General features: G+C 48.0%; 1 protein-coding gene across 2 annotated transcripts in view; it reads left to right on the top strand.

The window, feature by feature from the left end:
• GALNT14 (polypeptide N-acetylgalactosaminyltransferase 14) overlaps positions 1–17,780 on the top strand; it is a 97,253-nt gene that overhangs the window by 50,262 nt on the left and 29,211 nt on the right. For both annotated transcript variants that reach the window (XM_054629909.2, XM_077176147.1), the window contains 3 exons: positions 4,845–4,943; positions 13,713–13,780; positions 16,259–16,324. In XM_054629909.2, coding sequence (XP_054485884.1) covers positions 4,845–4,943; positions 13,713–13,780; positions 16,259–16,324 — 233 coding nt within the window. The remainder of the gene's footprint in view (positions 1–4,844; positions 4,944–13,712; positions 13,781–16,258; positions 16,325–17,780) is intronic.

Below are 17,780 nucleotides of genomic sequence, written 5' to 3' on the forward strand. Positions count from 1 at the left end.
CCCTACAGGTGTGCAGAGCCTGCATAGCAATCCTTGCCTTTCCACTGACAACTCTTTCTTACCTGTGGTGGGTAGTGGCTTCCTTTCTCACCAGGGCCATAATTTTCGTTTTCTTCCCACGGGAACAATTTTTAAACATTCCTTGGGGAATGTCATCTGAAATCAGCGTGGTTTGTCCATCAGGGCTGGTGTGAACCCATGCTGTTGGTGATGTGAGATCCTCTGGGCTGATGTGAGAGCCCTGTGGCAGCAGAGTGCACACAAACCCAAATACCCTTATTTTGGATGCGTGGTGACAGGGCTGTGTTCTCCTATGTGTTTCCAAGGAGAAGAGAGGAGCCAGCAGGGAGGTGAAGGATGGTGTAGCTCTGCCTGATGCAGCTGCTGTTTGAAATAAATATGCAGAGGGTGCTTTGGAAGTGGTGAGCTGAGTTGAGGGAGAGTTTGGACTTCGTGGAAAACGTTAAAAATTCAGAGCAGAGCTGTTGGCAAGTGATGGCTGTTGAAGTAGAGCAGAGGAATGAGCAGAAGCCTGGCAGGGGGAATCTAGGGGAGTGGGATGAGGATGATCATTTATGGAGGGAAATTAATGAGGCTCAGGAGAGGTGGGTTTTGAGAGACACAGCACTGCACTGTGGACATGTGATGTTGGATGAGCCTGGGGGCACCAGAAGAGGCTGTGGAACGGGGTCTGATGCCTAAAGAGGCTGATCTGGAACAGAGGCTAGACAGAGTTAAAGGAATAAAGTAGGTATTTATTAAAAGGCCTTCAAAGGATACACCTTGGGCAGTACAAGAGCCTGGCTGTGGCTGTCCCCAAGATGGATGCAGGATGGATGACCAGTCACACATTTTCACACTTTTATAGGTTTTGGCCCATTTACATATTGGGGTCAATTGTCCAATTACAGCTTCAGGTTATGAAGTCCCATCCTCCCAGATTGCTCTCCTCAGTTTGCTGTTGTTTGTACTTCTTGAGCCTAAAGCTGCAATGATTTCCTTGTTTTTCAGGCTGGAAAAGAATTTTTTTGTCCAACTAAACTGTGAAGAGAGCTTGCTAACACTTTATATGGAGTTCAGAGTCACACACTAAGACAGTACAGAATTTAAAAAATATGAAAGTTAAAACTATTGGCATCAGGTCTATCTCTGTTCACACGGTTAATCTTTACCATTGTGCTGTGCAGCTGTGGTGGCAAGGTGGGCTTTGGTTTGGTGAGGGGCACTGAGAGTGAAGTTGGCCATTTTTAAATGTAAAATGGGTTCAGATTCCCTGGGAATGGGCATGTGCTGCCCTGTCAGGAGGATCCCTAAGGATGCAGGGGCAGCTGTGTGTGGAGGCTACCAGCTTGTGAGACCCCTCTGCTCACCAGCAGCTCAAGGGCTGAAGAAGCTCAAGAAAAATATCTTGAGAAAGGGACTTTGGGGGCCATGCTGGAGTGTCCAAAGTTTGGGACTTTGCAGGAGAGCTTTTGCAATTCCTGCAGTGAGTGCAGGGCTCTGGCTGTCTGCTCCATGTCCCCACAAACAGGCACTGCATTATTTATTTAGTTAACAGCACGTTGGGAATGTGGGGACATTTGTGCTGCTCTGTCCAACCTGGAGGAAGTATAACAGGCAACCAGTCCAGGCTGGGATTTTCCAAGTGATTCCTAAGGTGTTTGTAGCCAGACTACCCCTTTCAGAGCTTCCTGATTGTGAAATTATTTCCATTTTGAATGGAAAAAAAAAAAAACTTCAATCAAAAAGTGACTCTTCCCATCAAATGAAGTTTGACTTCTTGCATGAGAAAATAAGAATTGTTCTCTATCTGGGTGCTCTCCCTGGAGTTTTTAGGACAGGCCAGCCTGGTTTCTGTCTTCTTTCACCCCACCCAGATGCTGGGAACCTGCAGAGCTGCCTGGCAGCTTTCTTGCTTGCACTTGCTGTGCTAGGATTGCTCTCCAGTCCTGCTGCAAGGTTTCAAAGCATCAAACTTTAAATGGTTTTAGCCAGTGAGTTTCAACACACTGCAAATACAGGCAGTGCAGTTACTACTTTTTTTTTTTTTCCTTTTCTTCTTTCCCTTTTTTTTTTTTTTTTTAACAATCTAAAAAAACCCTCAAGCTTTCATTGGTTTCCTGAAAATGTTGTGGGTGTTGGTTTTGGTTTTGTTTTGTTTTTTTTTGCTGGCAAATGGGTGACCTATGAAATACCATCAGCAGCACAAAACGTTTATCCAGTGACAGCCTGAGGTAGCACAGGCAGCTTTTAGCAGGTTTATTTTCATTATTACAGCAATTTTAGGGCTGCATGCTGCAATTTTCACTTGCAGTGAGGTATTAAATTGAAATTACCCCAGATGTAATTGTCACACAAAATAATTCTGGACATGCTGGATTTAATGCTTTTCCAAGCTGTGGTTTTTATTACCCAAGTAAGTGCCAAAAAAAGACACTTGTAGTCAACAACTTAAAGTGAAATCTGCCTTCTGGGGACCCAGGATGTTTAGCTGCAGTTACACTGGGGGAGGAATGAGGGGGGGAAAAAAAAGGGACCAAGTGGAGGAAACTTTGGGAGGGCTCCTGAAAGAAGAACCCAGGGGTAAAATCCTGGCCAAGGAGAGAGTCAGAGCCATAAAGCAGCCAGGAGGAGGAGCCCTGGGAGGAAGATCCAGCAGCTCTGCCTCACCCTTTGCAGGCAGGGCTTGGAGAGGCAAGGCCCAGCTGGGGTGTAGTGCTGGTCACAGAGGCGAAGCGAGGCTGGAGGTCCATAGCAGCATCACTCCTGTCCTTGGGATGGGACAAGCCTCACGAGACATGAGCCAGAGGTGAACTGCAGCTCCGGAGGTGCCCGTGTGTGACATTCCAGCCTCTCCCACACGCACATTGCCTGGTTGGGCCGGGCTGGTGTGTCAGCACCTGGGATTTTAGAAGCAGGTTGTTGCTCAGGAGGAGCCTGAGCCAGCCTGCAGCAGCCCCAGCACTCCCACCCGTGGGAGGCGCAGACACTCCCAGCTCCTGCTTTCTTTACCAGCTCCTGGGCTGTTGTAGCAGCGTAAGTAAAGTATTGATGACTTTGTATTTTCCACTCCCGCTCGTTCTTTGCCAGAAATAGCTTCCCTTGTTGGCTCCACAGAGCCCTGCTGGAAGTGGGTGGAAGGACACGCATCTGGGAGCCGTGTATAAATAGCACAGGCAGAGCAGCTGCCATCGCCTGTCCCTGCAGCTCCGCAGAGCAAACGGGAGCTGAGCCTGAGCCACGGCCAAGCTCAGCAGCATCAGCCTGGGATGGCTCGGCTGGAGCGGGACGCTGGGTGGTGCAGGTGATGCTGCAGTGACCCAGAGGAGCAGCTCAGGGCACGACCCAGTGCTGTTTCATAATTCAGAAAGCCTCTGTTTCCAGCATCCCTGAGATGCAGCTTTGATGGATGAGGGTGTTGTCGCGCGGGGCAGTGTTGCTGAACTTTCTCCTGCATATGGAATAGCTGCGCGGCCTCGGCGTCCTTTGGGGATGGACCCAGAATTAGAATTGGCTCGAAGGTGAATTCCTGGTGTGGATGACTGTGCTGAAAGAACAGGGGAGTAATGAGAAACCTGCTTTTGGTCAAGTTCAAGCAGGATTTGGAAAGAGTTTTGAGTGAAACAATGAGAGAAAGCAGCAACTAATTTAGCGTGAGCTTGCAAATATTTTGTCCCACCCAAGATACCATTTTTTTCTTTATCTTTGGAATTGTTTCTCCCGTTGTGCACACTTGTTCACTTTGTAAATAATCATAAATACAGTTTCAAAATTAAAATATGTAAAACCTCGTTTAAAATAGAGCATTTTGGCATTTGAGAGGTGCAACATGCTGTTCTGAATAGCATAAACCAGCAATATCTGGCTGCTCTTACGTGCTTTCTCCTCTCCATATCCAATTTAATTTTTCCATCTGTTTTTACTTCACCTTGCAAGTTCTGTGGTCCAGAATTTTTGGGGGGAGTGAGCCAATGGTTTTTTGGAAGAGTGGTTGCTCAGTGCTCTTTCCTGATGCATTTGAGGGATGGTAGTGGTAACACCTGGGCAGTGACACAGGAGCAGACAAGTGGCGTGAGTATGGCAAGGGACAGGATGGCTGTGATGGAGAGCTACTGTTGTGTCATGTTGAGACCATCTTAAGGGACTGATAGGGCCCTGGAAAGGGTGGCATGGATGTAAGGGGTATCTGGATTTTCTGAGCTGGGAATATATTGGTGTCGGTCTATAAAAGCCACAAATTTAATCAGCTAAAGGTCAAAGTAATTACAGAGTCTGTGACATTTCCTCCTGGGAAGAAGGCAGCAGGGACTGTGGCTGCAGCTGTGGGTTTTCACCTTCTGAAGGCTGGCTTGGAAAGTTTGAAATCCCAATCTTCCCTGTAGTCTGGTTATGTAATTAAGGCAGAATTAATAAGGAAACAATCAATTTAGAAACAGGGCTTGGCTTACCTTGCAGCTGGCTGGTGGGAATTGCTTCCTCAGGAGGCTGAGAGTGAGGTGGATGGGAGATGGAGCTGCAGGGATGCTCTTACCTCTGATGGTGCCATGAGCCAGGGGCATGAGAGAAGCCCTGGTGGGTAGCTGGGAAGCACTGGTTTCCCTTCTCATCCCTTCCCATTAATGACAGTTAAGTTCTTTGCTGCTTTAATCCTCAGTGGCTTACTTGGCAGTTCCTGGACTCCTCTAGAAATGATTCACACAGAAAAAGTCTGATTTTTTTTATTTTTTTTTGTAATAATGGCTGGAGACCATTTACTGTTGGACTGTGCTGCCTGTCTTGATGAAGTGAGCTCTGGCTTTGAATTCCAGCACCTGAACAGCCTTTTCTGCCTTCTCCCTCCCCAGGTGTACGACTTTGCGCTACAGCCAGGACCTCCCGCCCACCAGCGTGGTCATCACCTTCCACAACGAGGCCAGGTCCACCCTGCTGAGGACAATTCGGAGGTAAGAGCTCCTGGGAGCCTCTTAAAAGAGGGTCAGTGGGCCAGTGGTCATCACAAATAAAGGCAGAATCTGTTGGCACTCACCACAGCAACAGGAGCAGACCTGCCAGCTGTGGTCTCAAATGGAGACTGAGAGAAATTAGCCTGAAAGTTGCTCTCTGAGAAGTAGGTTTTGCAGTGGGATGCTCAGGAAAGTGAGGAGCTGTGCTCCCTTTGCAGGGCCTAGTATGGGAGGCTCTTGAGAGCTCATCAGCAGATTAGACAGAGTCTGGGCTAAGAGCTGTTCTATCCAGCTGGGTAGGAGTGCTCAGCTGTATTTTGGCCCAGCTCTCTAGGGACAGCTATCATTCTGTGGATATCTGCTCCTGTGCTGCTCTCTGAGCTTCTCCAGTGCCAGAAAGGCTTGCTAATTGAGAAGCCCTAATGGCACACATGCAGACCAGATTTTCAGGGATGGTTTCTGTCCTCCTGCAGCGACGCGGTGCAGCACTCTGGGCATGTGGCCATCCCTTCATTTGTCGGTTTGTTCTTGGCTGTGTTTTGCTGTCGTGGATAGACTGAAGGCTTCATTTTCACTGCAGGCTTTTGAAATCTGTGTTCAGTCCCAAGGTGTGCCTTGAATCTGCAGGTTCTCTTGTGGGAAGGTTGTGTCCAGGTCTGGGCTGGTGGGTTGCTCTGTAGCAAGCCTGGGTGTGCCGTGCTCTGTGCCAGTAGTGCACATCTCACGTGCACTTAGTGAAGGTCTGTGCCCTGCTGCAAGTCTTGGCTTTTAAATTTAAACCCTGGCATCCCCAGGGACCCCTTGCCATTGCTGGTGCTGGTCAGACTGAGGTTGCTGGTTAGGGGGAGGCTTCAGCTGTGCCCTGTTCACTGTCATGTCTTTGCTGAGCTTTTCTCTCAGCATCCTTCTTCAGGTGAGCGTATCCAGGGCCACAAGTGAGTTTGACAGTCCTGAAATTGAATTCCTGCTCTGCTTTATGGTTTCATGCCCAATCCTGTCTCCCTGCTTCACACTCAGTAATCTGTCACTGCTTTCTCTCTCTGGCGTGTGTGAATTTTGGGTGACACTGATGCTTGGTGCTGCGTACCACCTCCTCAATCCTGGACCTTCCCTTTCATCTTTACAGTGCCTTGCATAAGTTTGCCATTCTCCAGAACCAGTTGTATTTGTAGCAGAGGTGGCAAGTGCAGTCCTCTAGCTCCCAAAATATAGGGGGCTTATAACATGTGAAGTGCAGGGATGGATTTTAACCTCATTTCTCCCTGTAACTCAGCACCTGACTGTCCTGCCAGGTGTGGTCATAAGTGGTGTTGTCACATGAGGAATGTTAGACCCATGGTACAGCTCTTAGGCCTGGATCCCCCATATCTGGCTTCATTAGAGAACTGTTCATTGTAGTGATGGCAAGGTTAGAAGTACAGGTACATTGAATTTTTACTTCTTCATTGAGGTGATTGTCCTTTGAAGTTTCTTATTTCCAGCATAGACTTTCTTCCTTGTTCCTCTTTTTTCAATTTGCTTGACTTGATTAATTGGCTTTACTGCCTTCCTTACCTGGTCATGTGTGATTTTCACCACAGCTTTGCCCCTTTGCACTGCTCCTTCTTTCTTATGGGCCCTGGCAATTCCAGTACTCATGTTTAATCTGTGGGGAGGTTTTCCCCAGCTCTGGGGACCCTTCTGAGCCCTTTCTTGTAGGTTCATCCCCCAACAGTTCCAGAGCCCCACAGAGCATCCCACTGAGCTGCACCCCAGAGGCAAGCCCAGGCAGTGAGGTGACAGCCTTGGGTCCCCATCTCCTCTGCTTGTCCCTGGGCTGGATCCTGAACTCTCCTGGGCTGACCCTCTTTTTTCCTGGTCCCCATGGTTTGGAGGTGGCCTTTTGGCACATCAGGGTTCACTGATTTCCTCAGGATGCAGTGCCTAGAGGCTTGCTTTGATGCAGCCAAGCCTAGGGACACCAATCCTTGGTGGCAAGCTGGTGATGTGGCTCCTGCTCTGTTCTCTCTAGATGTGGTTGTGTACATATTGCCACCTCCCTGCCTCTTTTTGGACCCCAGCTGAGGGCTCATCTGCCTCTTTAGCCTCTGTGGGTTAATTTGCTGTGCCTTCTGACTGCTTGGGGCTTTTTCCCTCTTGCTCGCCAAATACTCGGTTTAATTAGATCTTCCAGATGACTCCATCCCACAGTGGCTGTAACAGCATGGATCATTTTCCTTGGCCATTCAAAACAAACTCTGTCCTCCTGACAGTGCTTTGTGCCTTTTGGGACAGTTTGTGGCCAACTGCTTTTAGCATCGTGGTGGGTAAATTTGTCACCTCTTCTACCCTATTCTCCCTAGTACATGTCTTCAGTGGTATAACCCAGGTGACAGATGGACAGGCTGGGGAACAGAGAGGTGATTTTTCTGTAGCTGGTGGAAGATTCTGAGTTGCAGACCTGGTTTCCTGAGTTCCAGTACGTTGGATTTTCCAGCCTCATTGCAGAATCAATGTTCTCACGTTAATTGCGATTCTCAATGTCAATCACCCTGTCAGGAGCAAGAGATGGGACAAAGGGACATTGCTTGGCTTGTCCAAAGCCATGGGTGATGGGGCACTGTCCCTGCAAAAGGGGCACTCCCTATGCAGACACAGAGGAGAGCCAGAGGGAAATGCTGCTGAAGGCAGCAGGGGAGGGATTGCCTCTTGCAGAAGTGACCACGCACCTGCTGAGCTGGGGGATTTTGCTATTCCTGCCGTTTTCCTGGGTTCTTGAGAGCCTCAGTGCTCCCCAAGTGCTGTGCTACAGGCTCAGTGTGCTTCAGGCTCTTGGTAGGAAGCAGCAACACACGGCCTCCCTGGCACCCCTTACTCAGGTCACGTTGGGGGCGCTTGGGACAGTTCATTTATGGACATTTTGTGTTGTCAGAGTTATTGAGAGAAGCTGGTGGATTGTGTTGAATAATGAATTCATTTAAAAGTTTCATGATCTTTTCTCTGACCATTTGCCAGCTGGAAGTAAAGCAAGGGGGAAAAAAAAAAAGAAAAAGTAAATTTATTGAAGGCCCACATCTCTGGAAATGGTGAGGTCAGCATTTATAAATGCATGTGCAACGGTGCTTGTGAATATGTGCAGCTGTCCAGGGAGTAGGGGATGGGTGTCATGAGAAGGGGAAATGGAAAATAGGAGAAGAGGACAGAAAGGAGGAGATGGTCAATAGCAAAATAGCTCTGGAGAGTTTTTTTAAGGTTTTTTTTTTTTACTGTGCAGATGGTGAAGAAAGTCTCATTGGGTTGTTTCAACCACTGACTTTTTAACAAGTTCCTTTCCCCTCTGTGGTTCAGTTTTGTGTCTTTCAGTCCCTAAAAATGGTGTGAATCTCCAACAGTGCATGAGATGGGACCATGTGAGTAAATCCAAGGTGGGAAGGCAGGAGCAAGGGTGAAAATAAGCACTACAGAGGCATTTAAAATAAAAAGTAAAACCCAAAAAAACAAGTAAAACCCCACCAAAATAAAAAGTAAAACCCAAAAAAAAGTAAAACCCCACCAAAACAACAATTTCTTCTTTCCTGTCTTTCCATCCTATGCTAGCCTGGATTTAGCAAGGGAATCCTAATCCTGTCATGTGGATGACCTGCCGGGCAGATGGTGAAACAGTCCCGTTTACTCTGCTGAGTGGTTTTTACTTATTTATTCTTCAAACTTGCAGCTGGGGAGCTCAGGGCAGGAATAAGAAAACTTAAATTATTTACCTCTTGCTGACAAACCAAAACACATCCTTTGGCAGGAGTCCTGATGCAAGCGCTGTGAATACCACATCAAATATTTAGATCATTAATTAGCAGAGTGAATATCATGCCTTTCATTTTCCAGTGCTCATAGGTGAAAAAAAGTGGTGTCCTGGGCAGCCAACACCTCTCACCTACGCCTTGTGCCACTGCCTTGTCTGCATCCAGACACATCTGAGACAGGGAGGTGACAAAGCCTCCTTGCTTAGGCACCATATGGAGTCTGTGCCATAACTGAAATGAGCCTGATTAAAGAAGCAAAAACAAGCCAGGTGTTGCACAGAAACTGTATAATTAGCACTTTGTGCTGACTATTTTTTCATTTCTTCTTTTCTTTTCTGCTTTTTGCTTAAACCCTGGACTTTTTTTTTTCTCTCTTAATTTGCTAATCATCTCTCGCGGTGACTGAGTACACAGCCCTCCGTGCGCTCTTACCTTTTGATGTTAACATAAGAGAACTCTTGAATTTCAAAGAGCTTGGTGGGTATTTGAAAGAATAAAATGCAAAAGCTGCAGTGTAATCAAAGCTCATTATGGTTATTCTTGGTGTGATGTCTTTCTTCCTACATAATTAGCCATTTGGGGTTGTTGAAGCAGTTCATTTTGGTGGGTATTTTCTCTCCATACTCTGTCTGATTTTGATAATTGTGACCCTTGGCCCTTTTCATACTTCATTATCCTCCCAAAGGTGTTTTTTTTCTTTTCCAACAAGTCCTAATATGTTGCCATGGAGAGAATTAGCAGGTTCATGAGTTCTCAAGGATGGGTGTCCACAGTCACCTCCCTATAGCAAGTGGGTGATGACCAAAACCACCCTGACTTGGTCAGAAGGTCGGAATTCCTTCCTGCAAACATTTTCCACATCTTACGTGGTCTGGGTGATTTTTGCACTGGTATTTATTTGGAGATGAAATTGCTGAGTCCAGTGCTTACCTCTGGGTAGGTGGAAAAGGATCCCAACAAATTCTTGAGGATGATGGAAGAGGGACTTTACAATGAAAATTTAAGGTGAAATTCTCCATGGCTGTGTCTGCATAAGGTAAATAAATCAGAACAAAGAAAGTTTCAGCATTGTCAAAAGATAATTCAGCTGCAAACCTGTTCTTATTAGGGTGAGTAAACACTTTCTGGACTAGAGGCGTGAGCTTTCATTTTGATGGTAACAGGTCTTTTGGCAATTTAAGGGAGAAAATGTTGTGATCTTTGGCACAGCAGAGCTTAAAAACTGTTTTGATTTGTTCAAATATATCCATCACTGCAGTATATATCTACCTATGTTTGATTTCAGGGAAAGAAAATCTATAATAACAGAGGGACTTCAAAGCACTGTAATATTGTCTTCTGATTTTTCCCATATAAAAGGGAAAAAAAAGCCATGCCCAGACATAAAGAAAGGAAAGTATTAAAAAAAAAATATCAAAGCTGAGCAGAGGCACAAGTAATAGAAAAGCCGGCTTTGAATTTTTAAAAGTGCTTTTATGGTCTAGCTGAAAAAAAAAAAAGAACCCAAACCAAAAACTGTAATGTTGAAAACGTGGAGGATTTGATGCCTCTTTTTCCCATCCTCCCTGAGGAGCGCTGCAGGAGGGGTGCTTATATTGTGTGTTCACAGCATCATGTGGTATTATGTGGTTAATAGAGCACCAGGCAGAAAATGCACTGGAGACACAAATTTGGCTTTGCTGGGCATCTCTCTGTGCGTGCATCAAGTGGCCCCTGGCTTAGCAGCAGTTCTGGGGCTTGCTGGGGTCAGTGCTCTGACTTGCAGGGCAATAATGAGCTGGAAGTGTGCTGAAACCAGTGGACAGCAGGTCCCATAGAGCCTCTGGGCTGCCCTCACCAGGGTGAGTTGTTCACTGGAATTTGGGAAAGGTGTTGTGTGGTGAGTGAGTCCCACAAGGGGATTTGCTGGGAGAGGGGGAACAGGTGAAGGGGTGTGTGCCACCCACAGTGGTGTCTGTCACTAACCCCATGGAAGGGTGACAGTTCATGGAGATGTCCTTCCCTCGTGGGTCAGCGTGCTGGCCTTTTCCCCCTTGCTCTGGTCAGCCCCACAGATGGCCACTGTTGGCACTTAGGGATCATCTTCCCTGATTTATGGGGTGGCAAGCCCAGGCACAGAGTTGGCAGCAAATCTGGGGACAGCAGGAACCTGCAGCTGAGCTGGGACTGGGCTGCGGCCTCTCCCCAGCCCAGGGCCTTGGAGGTGGTCCATTGGAATGGAGGTGGTCCATTGGAATGGAGGTGGTCCATTGGAATGGAGGTGGTCCATTGGATTGGAAGTGCTCCATTGGAATGGAAATGATCCATTGGAATGGAAATGGTTTCTTTTCTTCCATAGATTTTCTCTGGCAGGAGATCCTTTAAGGCACTGAGTACTGCTTAGAGCCCAGGCCTGAGCCTACACAGCCCAATGCTTTGGTTGAGTTCTAATGGCTGGTACCAGCAAAAGCAGCAGAATCAGCCCCTTTGCAGCCACCTTCCCACAGAGTTAAGCCCTGCACTGCATTTCTGGCAGCCAGATCTAGAGGGGAGAGCAGGCAGAGGCAGGCCTTGAATGTTCCAAGTTTCCTGCTGCCTTGTCCCCTCCCGCTCTCGGTGGGTTATTTATTTATTTTGCTGGCTTTTTTTACTAGCCTGCTTCTTTCCTGCAGGTTGCACAGAGTTAGGTTTCCAGGCAATCAACACTTGTTAAATATTCCACTGAGCATGATATTGCCCTCCTGTCTCTGTCTACTGATGCTCGGCTACGGTAATTTGCTGAACTCAGCTCTGGCGTACGGGGATTTCTAAAAAATAACAAGCCTATTAATAACAATAATTAAAAAACACTTGACAGGTGGAAACAGCACATCTAAATTGTTCTGTGTGCCCCAGTGGGAGGAGGGGCGCTGAGCCACTTTTTCCCAGTACTCCATTCAGGCTGTGGGTGTTGGAGAGGTGTTGTTTAACTCTGCTTGGCACAAGCCAAAGTGTCGGGGTGGCCACAGTAGCTCCAGGCTGTTGCTGAGGTGACAGTGGCTTTCTCTTCCTTCAAACCTTAGCATGCAAGGCGTCTGAAGTGGGGGGAAAGAATGGCTTTTGACAAGATCCTGGGATTTTTGTCTTTCCAGAGAAAGTAATTCTTGGAAGTGGTTTTTTGAGGTGCTCCACAAGGGAGGTGCTAGGCTTACCTACTCTGGTCTGAGAGGAAAACTCCTTTTTTCAGAGGATTTCTCCCCAGGGGGAAAAAAAAAAAAAACCAACCCCCCCCCCCCCCCCCAAAAAAAAAAAAAAAAAAAAACCAAAAACCAAAAAAAACAACCAAACCCCAGCATGGAGTAAGTATTGATTATATATGGAAGAAATTATTTCCTGTGAGTTGCTCAGAGAAGTTGTAGATGCCCATTTACTCAAAGTCTTCAAGACCAGGTGGGATGGGGCATTGAGCACCCTGGTCTAATGGAAGTTGTCCCTTCCCCATGGCACTGGGATTGGAACTGGCTGGTCTTTAAGGTCCCTTCCAATTCAAACGCTTCTCTGATTCTCTGATTCTATGGCATGCATCTGCCTTGGGATGTCCTGTATGCCTTCCAAAAAATAAAAACTGGTTCAGCTGTTTCTCTCTGCAGGGTTGTAATTCCAGCACCTGGAGGGGAGGGAGTACTCCAGTGCAGGCAGAGGGCACCTGGCAAAGGGGAACCCCCTGTGTGGGGTGGGCTGCATTTTTTGCCAGCTTGTTGGGTAGCTCCCAAGTTCCCTAGGGCTTCCCATATGTAGCTTTCCTTACTGTGGTCTGGGTCAGGGATGTGGTTTTTCCAGACTTTCAGGTGCCTTTTTTTTTTTTTTTTTTGCAAGAGTTTTGGGAGCTTGAGAGACTGAGAGAACCTGTTAATAAGGATCTGGCAGGGAATCAGGGGCTGCAGGATTGTTAGGTGGTTGGATGACTGCCCTCCTGTGCCAGTGGGAGGTCTGAAGATCTGAAATTTGGGGGGATTTTAAATGCTTTGTGGAAAAGGAGCCATGCTCAGGATGAAGGCAAAGAAGTTTAAATGCTGTGAAAGCCTGTACAATCTGACTGGCATTATCAAAGCCCAACTCAAGCACTTAGGAGGCTTTTGGGGTGCTCTGGGGCTTCTGCTTCAAGCAGACAGCCTTGACCCTTTGCTGGGGCAGGATTTTAAGCATGTGTAATAGCAACTGCAACTCCATGTCCTGCATGTCAGGGTGACTGCTGCACTGCTGTTTATTTGAGATGAAATTGCTGGAGCCAGTGCAACCAATCCATGACCTCTGCACCATGAGAGAAAGGGAAAGAACAGGTCTAGATTTTTTAATAATAAGAATAATAACCTTTGGTGGCTTAATTAAGGGAAGATTTTAGCTTTGAGCCATGTTTCAGTGTCTGTCTACACGGAGGGAGCTGTGAACCACATCCTCCAGCCTCTCTTTCATTACCTGGGTGGGCTCCAACCCTGCTCTTATCCTCTCAGCAGCCTCTGCAACACAATCAGCCCGTGGATAAAAACAGGAGTTGTCCTGCCACAGCTGTGAGCTGTGTAAAGATGGGTTTGAGCTGGGTAATTTTCTCTGTGTTGGCCCTGCTGTGGCTGGACACCATATCATTAGCCCCAGAGGAGGTGGAGAGGTGATGGCAGCTTTGCTGTAAGTCCAGTTAGGAATCTTGGTGCAATTTGGGAGGAAAAAAAAAATCCAGGTTTTTCTGGCTTTATGTGGGGCTCTGCTTTTGTTCAAAAAGGTGAGAAGGGTGAATCTCACTATTTCCTAGGAATACAGAGCACTTAGCTCCTAGATCAGGCTACCAGGAGTTGATAGCCAGGCACTGTAGATTACTGGGGGGTAGTTTCTGGGTTCTTATCCAGTATATCCTTTCTGGAAGTCCAAGCCTGGTCTTCTGTGCTTTGGCAGGGGGTCAGTTCCTTGGCTTTTCCACTCCATTTGCTGGGTTGTTAAGTTGGTCAAGCACTGTCATGGATTTTCTCTCTTCATCCCTCAGCGTGCTGAACCGCACCCCAGTGCACCTCGTCCATGAAATCATACTCGTGGATGACTTCAGTGATGACCGTAAGTGACCCTTTCCCCGTTAAAAGCAAAGGGCCCAAAAGCCTGGGAGAGACTGGGATTACCACTGAGACAGGGGAGAGTTAGTTTGCTGGAGTGGAAGGAAATTTAAAGCTCTGTAGCTGTGAAGAGCAAACCCCGCTGTGCTGGGTTTGCATCGCCACGTGTAGAATTCAAATTCCAGATGATCCAACCTCTTCTCGCGAAAGTAATGCAAGAAAAGCTCTTGGCAAATCGTTTTTATGCCCAGCAGATGTGAATCCAATCCTTACAGGGCTGTATCCCACCACAGCCATGGCTTTCAGCTGCAGCCAGGAGCAGTTCTGGGTTGGCACCGCTGGAATTCCACAGGACAATGACAGTCTGACCCTCTTGACCCTATGTGTACATTCTGCATACATTTATGTAGGTTGTCAGCAATTCTTGATTTTTTTTATTTTTTTTTCACTCGTGGAAAGAGGACTCCCTGCATGGGTTTTCCCATTTCTGAGGTGCACCATAAATAGCATTGTGCACCACACAAACAGCCCACATCCTCCTGCTGTCCCCTCCCAGTTAATAGTGTGACTTGAGGGAAATCAATAGCTCTGGTCTCCAGTAGAAGAGAGCTGAAGCCCCAGGGGCTCCCAGGGAACCACCCCTGCTAAAGACCTTGCCTAGTTCAATGGGAGAGTTGAAGATCTAAGTGCTCAAAAACACTGTCTCAGGCATAAAAAGGATGATAAGCTGGCCGAGTGGTCTGTGGCACTTATGTTTCAAGGAGCTGCAAAATAAAGCTGTTTACTTGGAAACGTGAAAACAAAGCCAGATAGGTTTCTTTTAAGAAACGGATCCAGGCTTTGCTCTCGGATGTTATAAATAGGCACTGCCTTGGAGAGCATTAGGGACAGATTTCACACAAGACCCACTTCTTGGCACTGGCACCTCCCTGGGAAGTTGCTGAAGCTAGGGGAAGGAGCTGCTGTGACTATGGTGAGCCCTGGAGCAGCTCCAGCACACGGGGCAGGCAGGCTGGGCAAGTCTGGGATCTGGCAGAATGGCTGTGATGGGGAAGAGGAACAGGTGCAGGGAATTGAGCTGCCCTGCGGAACAGCAGAGCAGGATTTTTGGAGGGTGGAGGAAGTAAATGGCAGGTATTTGGCTAAATTAGGCAAAGCACTTGCCTTCCTGGAAGGAGGCAGGTTTGTTGGGGCACAGCTCCCCTGTCCCAGCAAGGGAGCCAAGGGAGAAAGGAGCAGGGCTGGGTTTTAACTCGTCCCAGGGCACCAGAGGGGAGCCTGTTTCCTGTGTGACTTAGGGCAGCCCCTCAGCTACTCAGCACTTCTCAGCTATCTGACATCTTTGGTGTGATAGTCTGAGCCTGCTGGCATCTGCTCTGCATGCATTTACATAAAATACATGCATTTGCATAATGCACTACACACACATGGTCAGTTTTTTCCCTGCAGCCCACCCCAAGCAATTAGTGCTTTTATCTCGTGCCCAGTTGTGTCTCATTTCTCACCTCCCTCTGCCTGCTGACCTGTAATTCACTGGGATGCAGTTCTTCAGCACGTGAGTTCCCACTATCCCCAGCAGATTTTCACTGTGAGTCCACAGCCAAGCCCTGTCACTTCTGCTCCCCTGTTCCAGCTCTGTCCCTGAATTGTTAGGGGTGTGGGTACAGTGATCTCTTGCTGACAGAGATTTCTGGAGGGGGAGAAAGTGCTCAGGGTGGGTGTGTGGGTTCAGGGGTTGGGGCAGAGGGGATGGGGCACTCACCTCTGTGTTTATAGTGCTGAGGAAGAAGAGGCAGAGGAGTGAGAGCCATGAACGGGTTGTGGAGGTCATAGTGTGGGTGTGTAGAGGTGGAGGGGGCTGTGATGGTTACACCTGACATCCTCCACTTTGCTGGGAGAAATCTGGGTGAGGATGGATCCCGGGGCTGCGTGTAAGGTTGCAGGACCTCCCTAGCTCAGTTGCAGGTGGCTGTCAGGCCTTTCTGCCCCATGGACCTCTTGCCCAGGGCGTGAGGAGCCCCCAGCTGCTCCACAGGGCTCTCTCTGAGCATCCCTTTCTCCATGCTGAAGGCTCCAGGCCGCCACAGGAAGCTCCTGCCCCGCCAGGCAGACACGCATCAACAGCTTGCGCGTTGCTTTGCAGCTACCAAAAATAGTCATTTGCATTAATGTGCAGAAATTTAGATTCTGACCTGAACCACAACTTTTCTATGCTGATTTTAGAGCATAATTCAGCTGCTCTCAGTGTAAATCTGCTGAATTTACACTAGTTCTATGAAAACTGCTGCTCTGCCAGGCCCAATTTATGCTCCACGAGCTGAGGGGCAGGGCTGTTGCGACCCAGCAGCGCCATTGCCCTAACAAACCATCAACCAGAACAGGACAGGGTCCTCTCCCCTCTCCCAGTCTCTCCTGGGAGTCCCCATTTCTGCTGCCAGAGGCACTGTGGGGGTGACTTTGTCCTCCCTTTGTGTGTCCCCAGCCGATGACTGCCGCTTGCTGGGCCAGCTGCCCAAGGTGAAGTGCCTGCGGAACGGCCGGCGGGAAGGTAAGAGCTGCCTGCCCTCAGCCCACGTGGGAAACAGATTTTGGGAGGTGGGACACTCATGGGGCCATGGGGAACCCCCTCCATGCAGTGGTCAGCAAGGAGGTCAGTGGCTCCTGGGAATAAGGGGGAGCCTGAGTAAAGAAAATGTGATAAAGAGCTGGGATTTGAAATGGATCTCCCCTCTCTTGCTGAAAAAGATGGGGCTATTAAGATTTCCAGTGAGGCTCAGCTGTAGCTTATTAGCCAGAAAATTAGAACAGGCAAAACAAAGCCCCGGGTCTTATTTGTAAAGATGTTAGCTCTAATGAAAAAGAGAAGATCTGCTCCTGCTGCTTCTGTGGGATTTTTTTTTTTTTTGTAATAATTAATTATATTTGAGAGATTAAGAAGGGCTGTATGGAGGATGAATGCATGTCCTACTGGACTGCTGCTGGCAACCTTTGGAGACATCTCCCCATTCCCCATAGCCTGTGTGTTTCAAATCCTGGTTTGCAGTATTAGGATAACTAAAAACAAAGAAGTTTTCTGATGCTGCAAGTCCAAGGTGTGCATCCAGGTCAGTGTTGGGTTGAGGAGACTGAGGAGTGGAAAAGGTTCTTTTCTCTGAGGATTCTTTCTGCAGAGGGTTTCAGCTCTGCAGGCCTGGTGACAGGGTGGCATCAGGTCCCATGGGTGTAAGAGACATTCTTGCTTTGGCAGGAGATTAAGGGAGATCTCCATAAACCTGCACCTCCTTCTCACCTTTCTCCCCTGCCTTGTGGGGGTACGTGTGTGCTCATCTCCAGCACCTGAGGGACCTGCAGTTATTGGTGCTCTATAAATCAGTCACAGTGTGGGAACTCAACCTTACCTTGCTGAGTACATCACTTAAACTGTGTCCCCCAGGGGCTGCCAGGGTTTGGGAAGGGCAGGGGTGGGTGAAGAAGAGCGTACATACACGCAAGATCTTAGGAGTCACAGAGAGAGATACAGGGAGATACAAGTCTGCATTGCAGGAGGAAACCTTGGCAAATTCTGGATGCTCCAGGCTTTGTTCACGTGTTCCCTCTCTGGCTCAGAGGCTGGTGCTTAAGCCTTTTCCCCTAGGGAATTTTAGTATGAAAGTCAGTGACCTCCTGCATGAACCTGATGTGTGGCTGTTCCCTGAAATCCTGTCTCTTTTTATCTGCCCATATGTCCCCTTGTATTGCTACTGTTTCTCCTTCATAAAGAAGTTCTGCTCCTCTTGAGGCACCTGTTTCCCCTCTTGTTTGATGTGTGCAGCAATCCATTCCCATCTCCAAATGATTCCAAATTCACCATGATGACCCTGATAAGTCAGGCACTTTGAAAAGCCAGCCCTCTTTCCTTGATGGAAAATGTGTTCCCATTGAGCTGCAGATCAGCAGTGCCTTCAGGGTGGGAGAGAGATCTGGGGATCACTGGGAAACAGAAGGGGTTGCAGCAGGAAAAATTA

This window comes from Agelaius phoeniceus, chromosome 3 (assembly GCF_051311805.1).
Source record: "Agelaius phoeniceus isolate bAgePho1 chromosome 3, bAgePho1.hap1, whole genome shotgun sequence".
NCBI classification, from domain to species: domain Eukaryota; kingdom Metazoa; phylum Chordata; class Aves; order Passeriformes; family Icteridae; genus Agelaius; species Agelaius phoeniceus.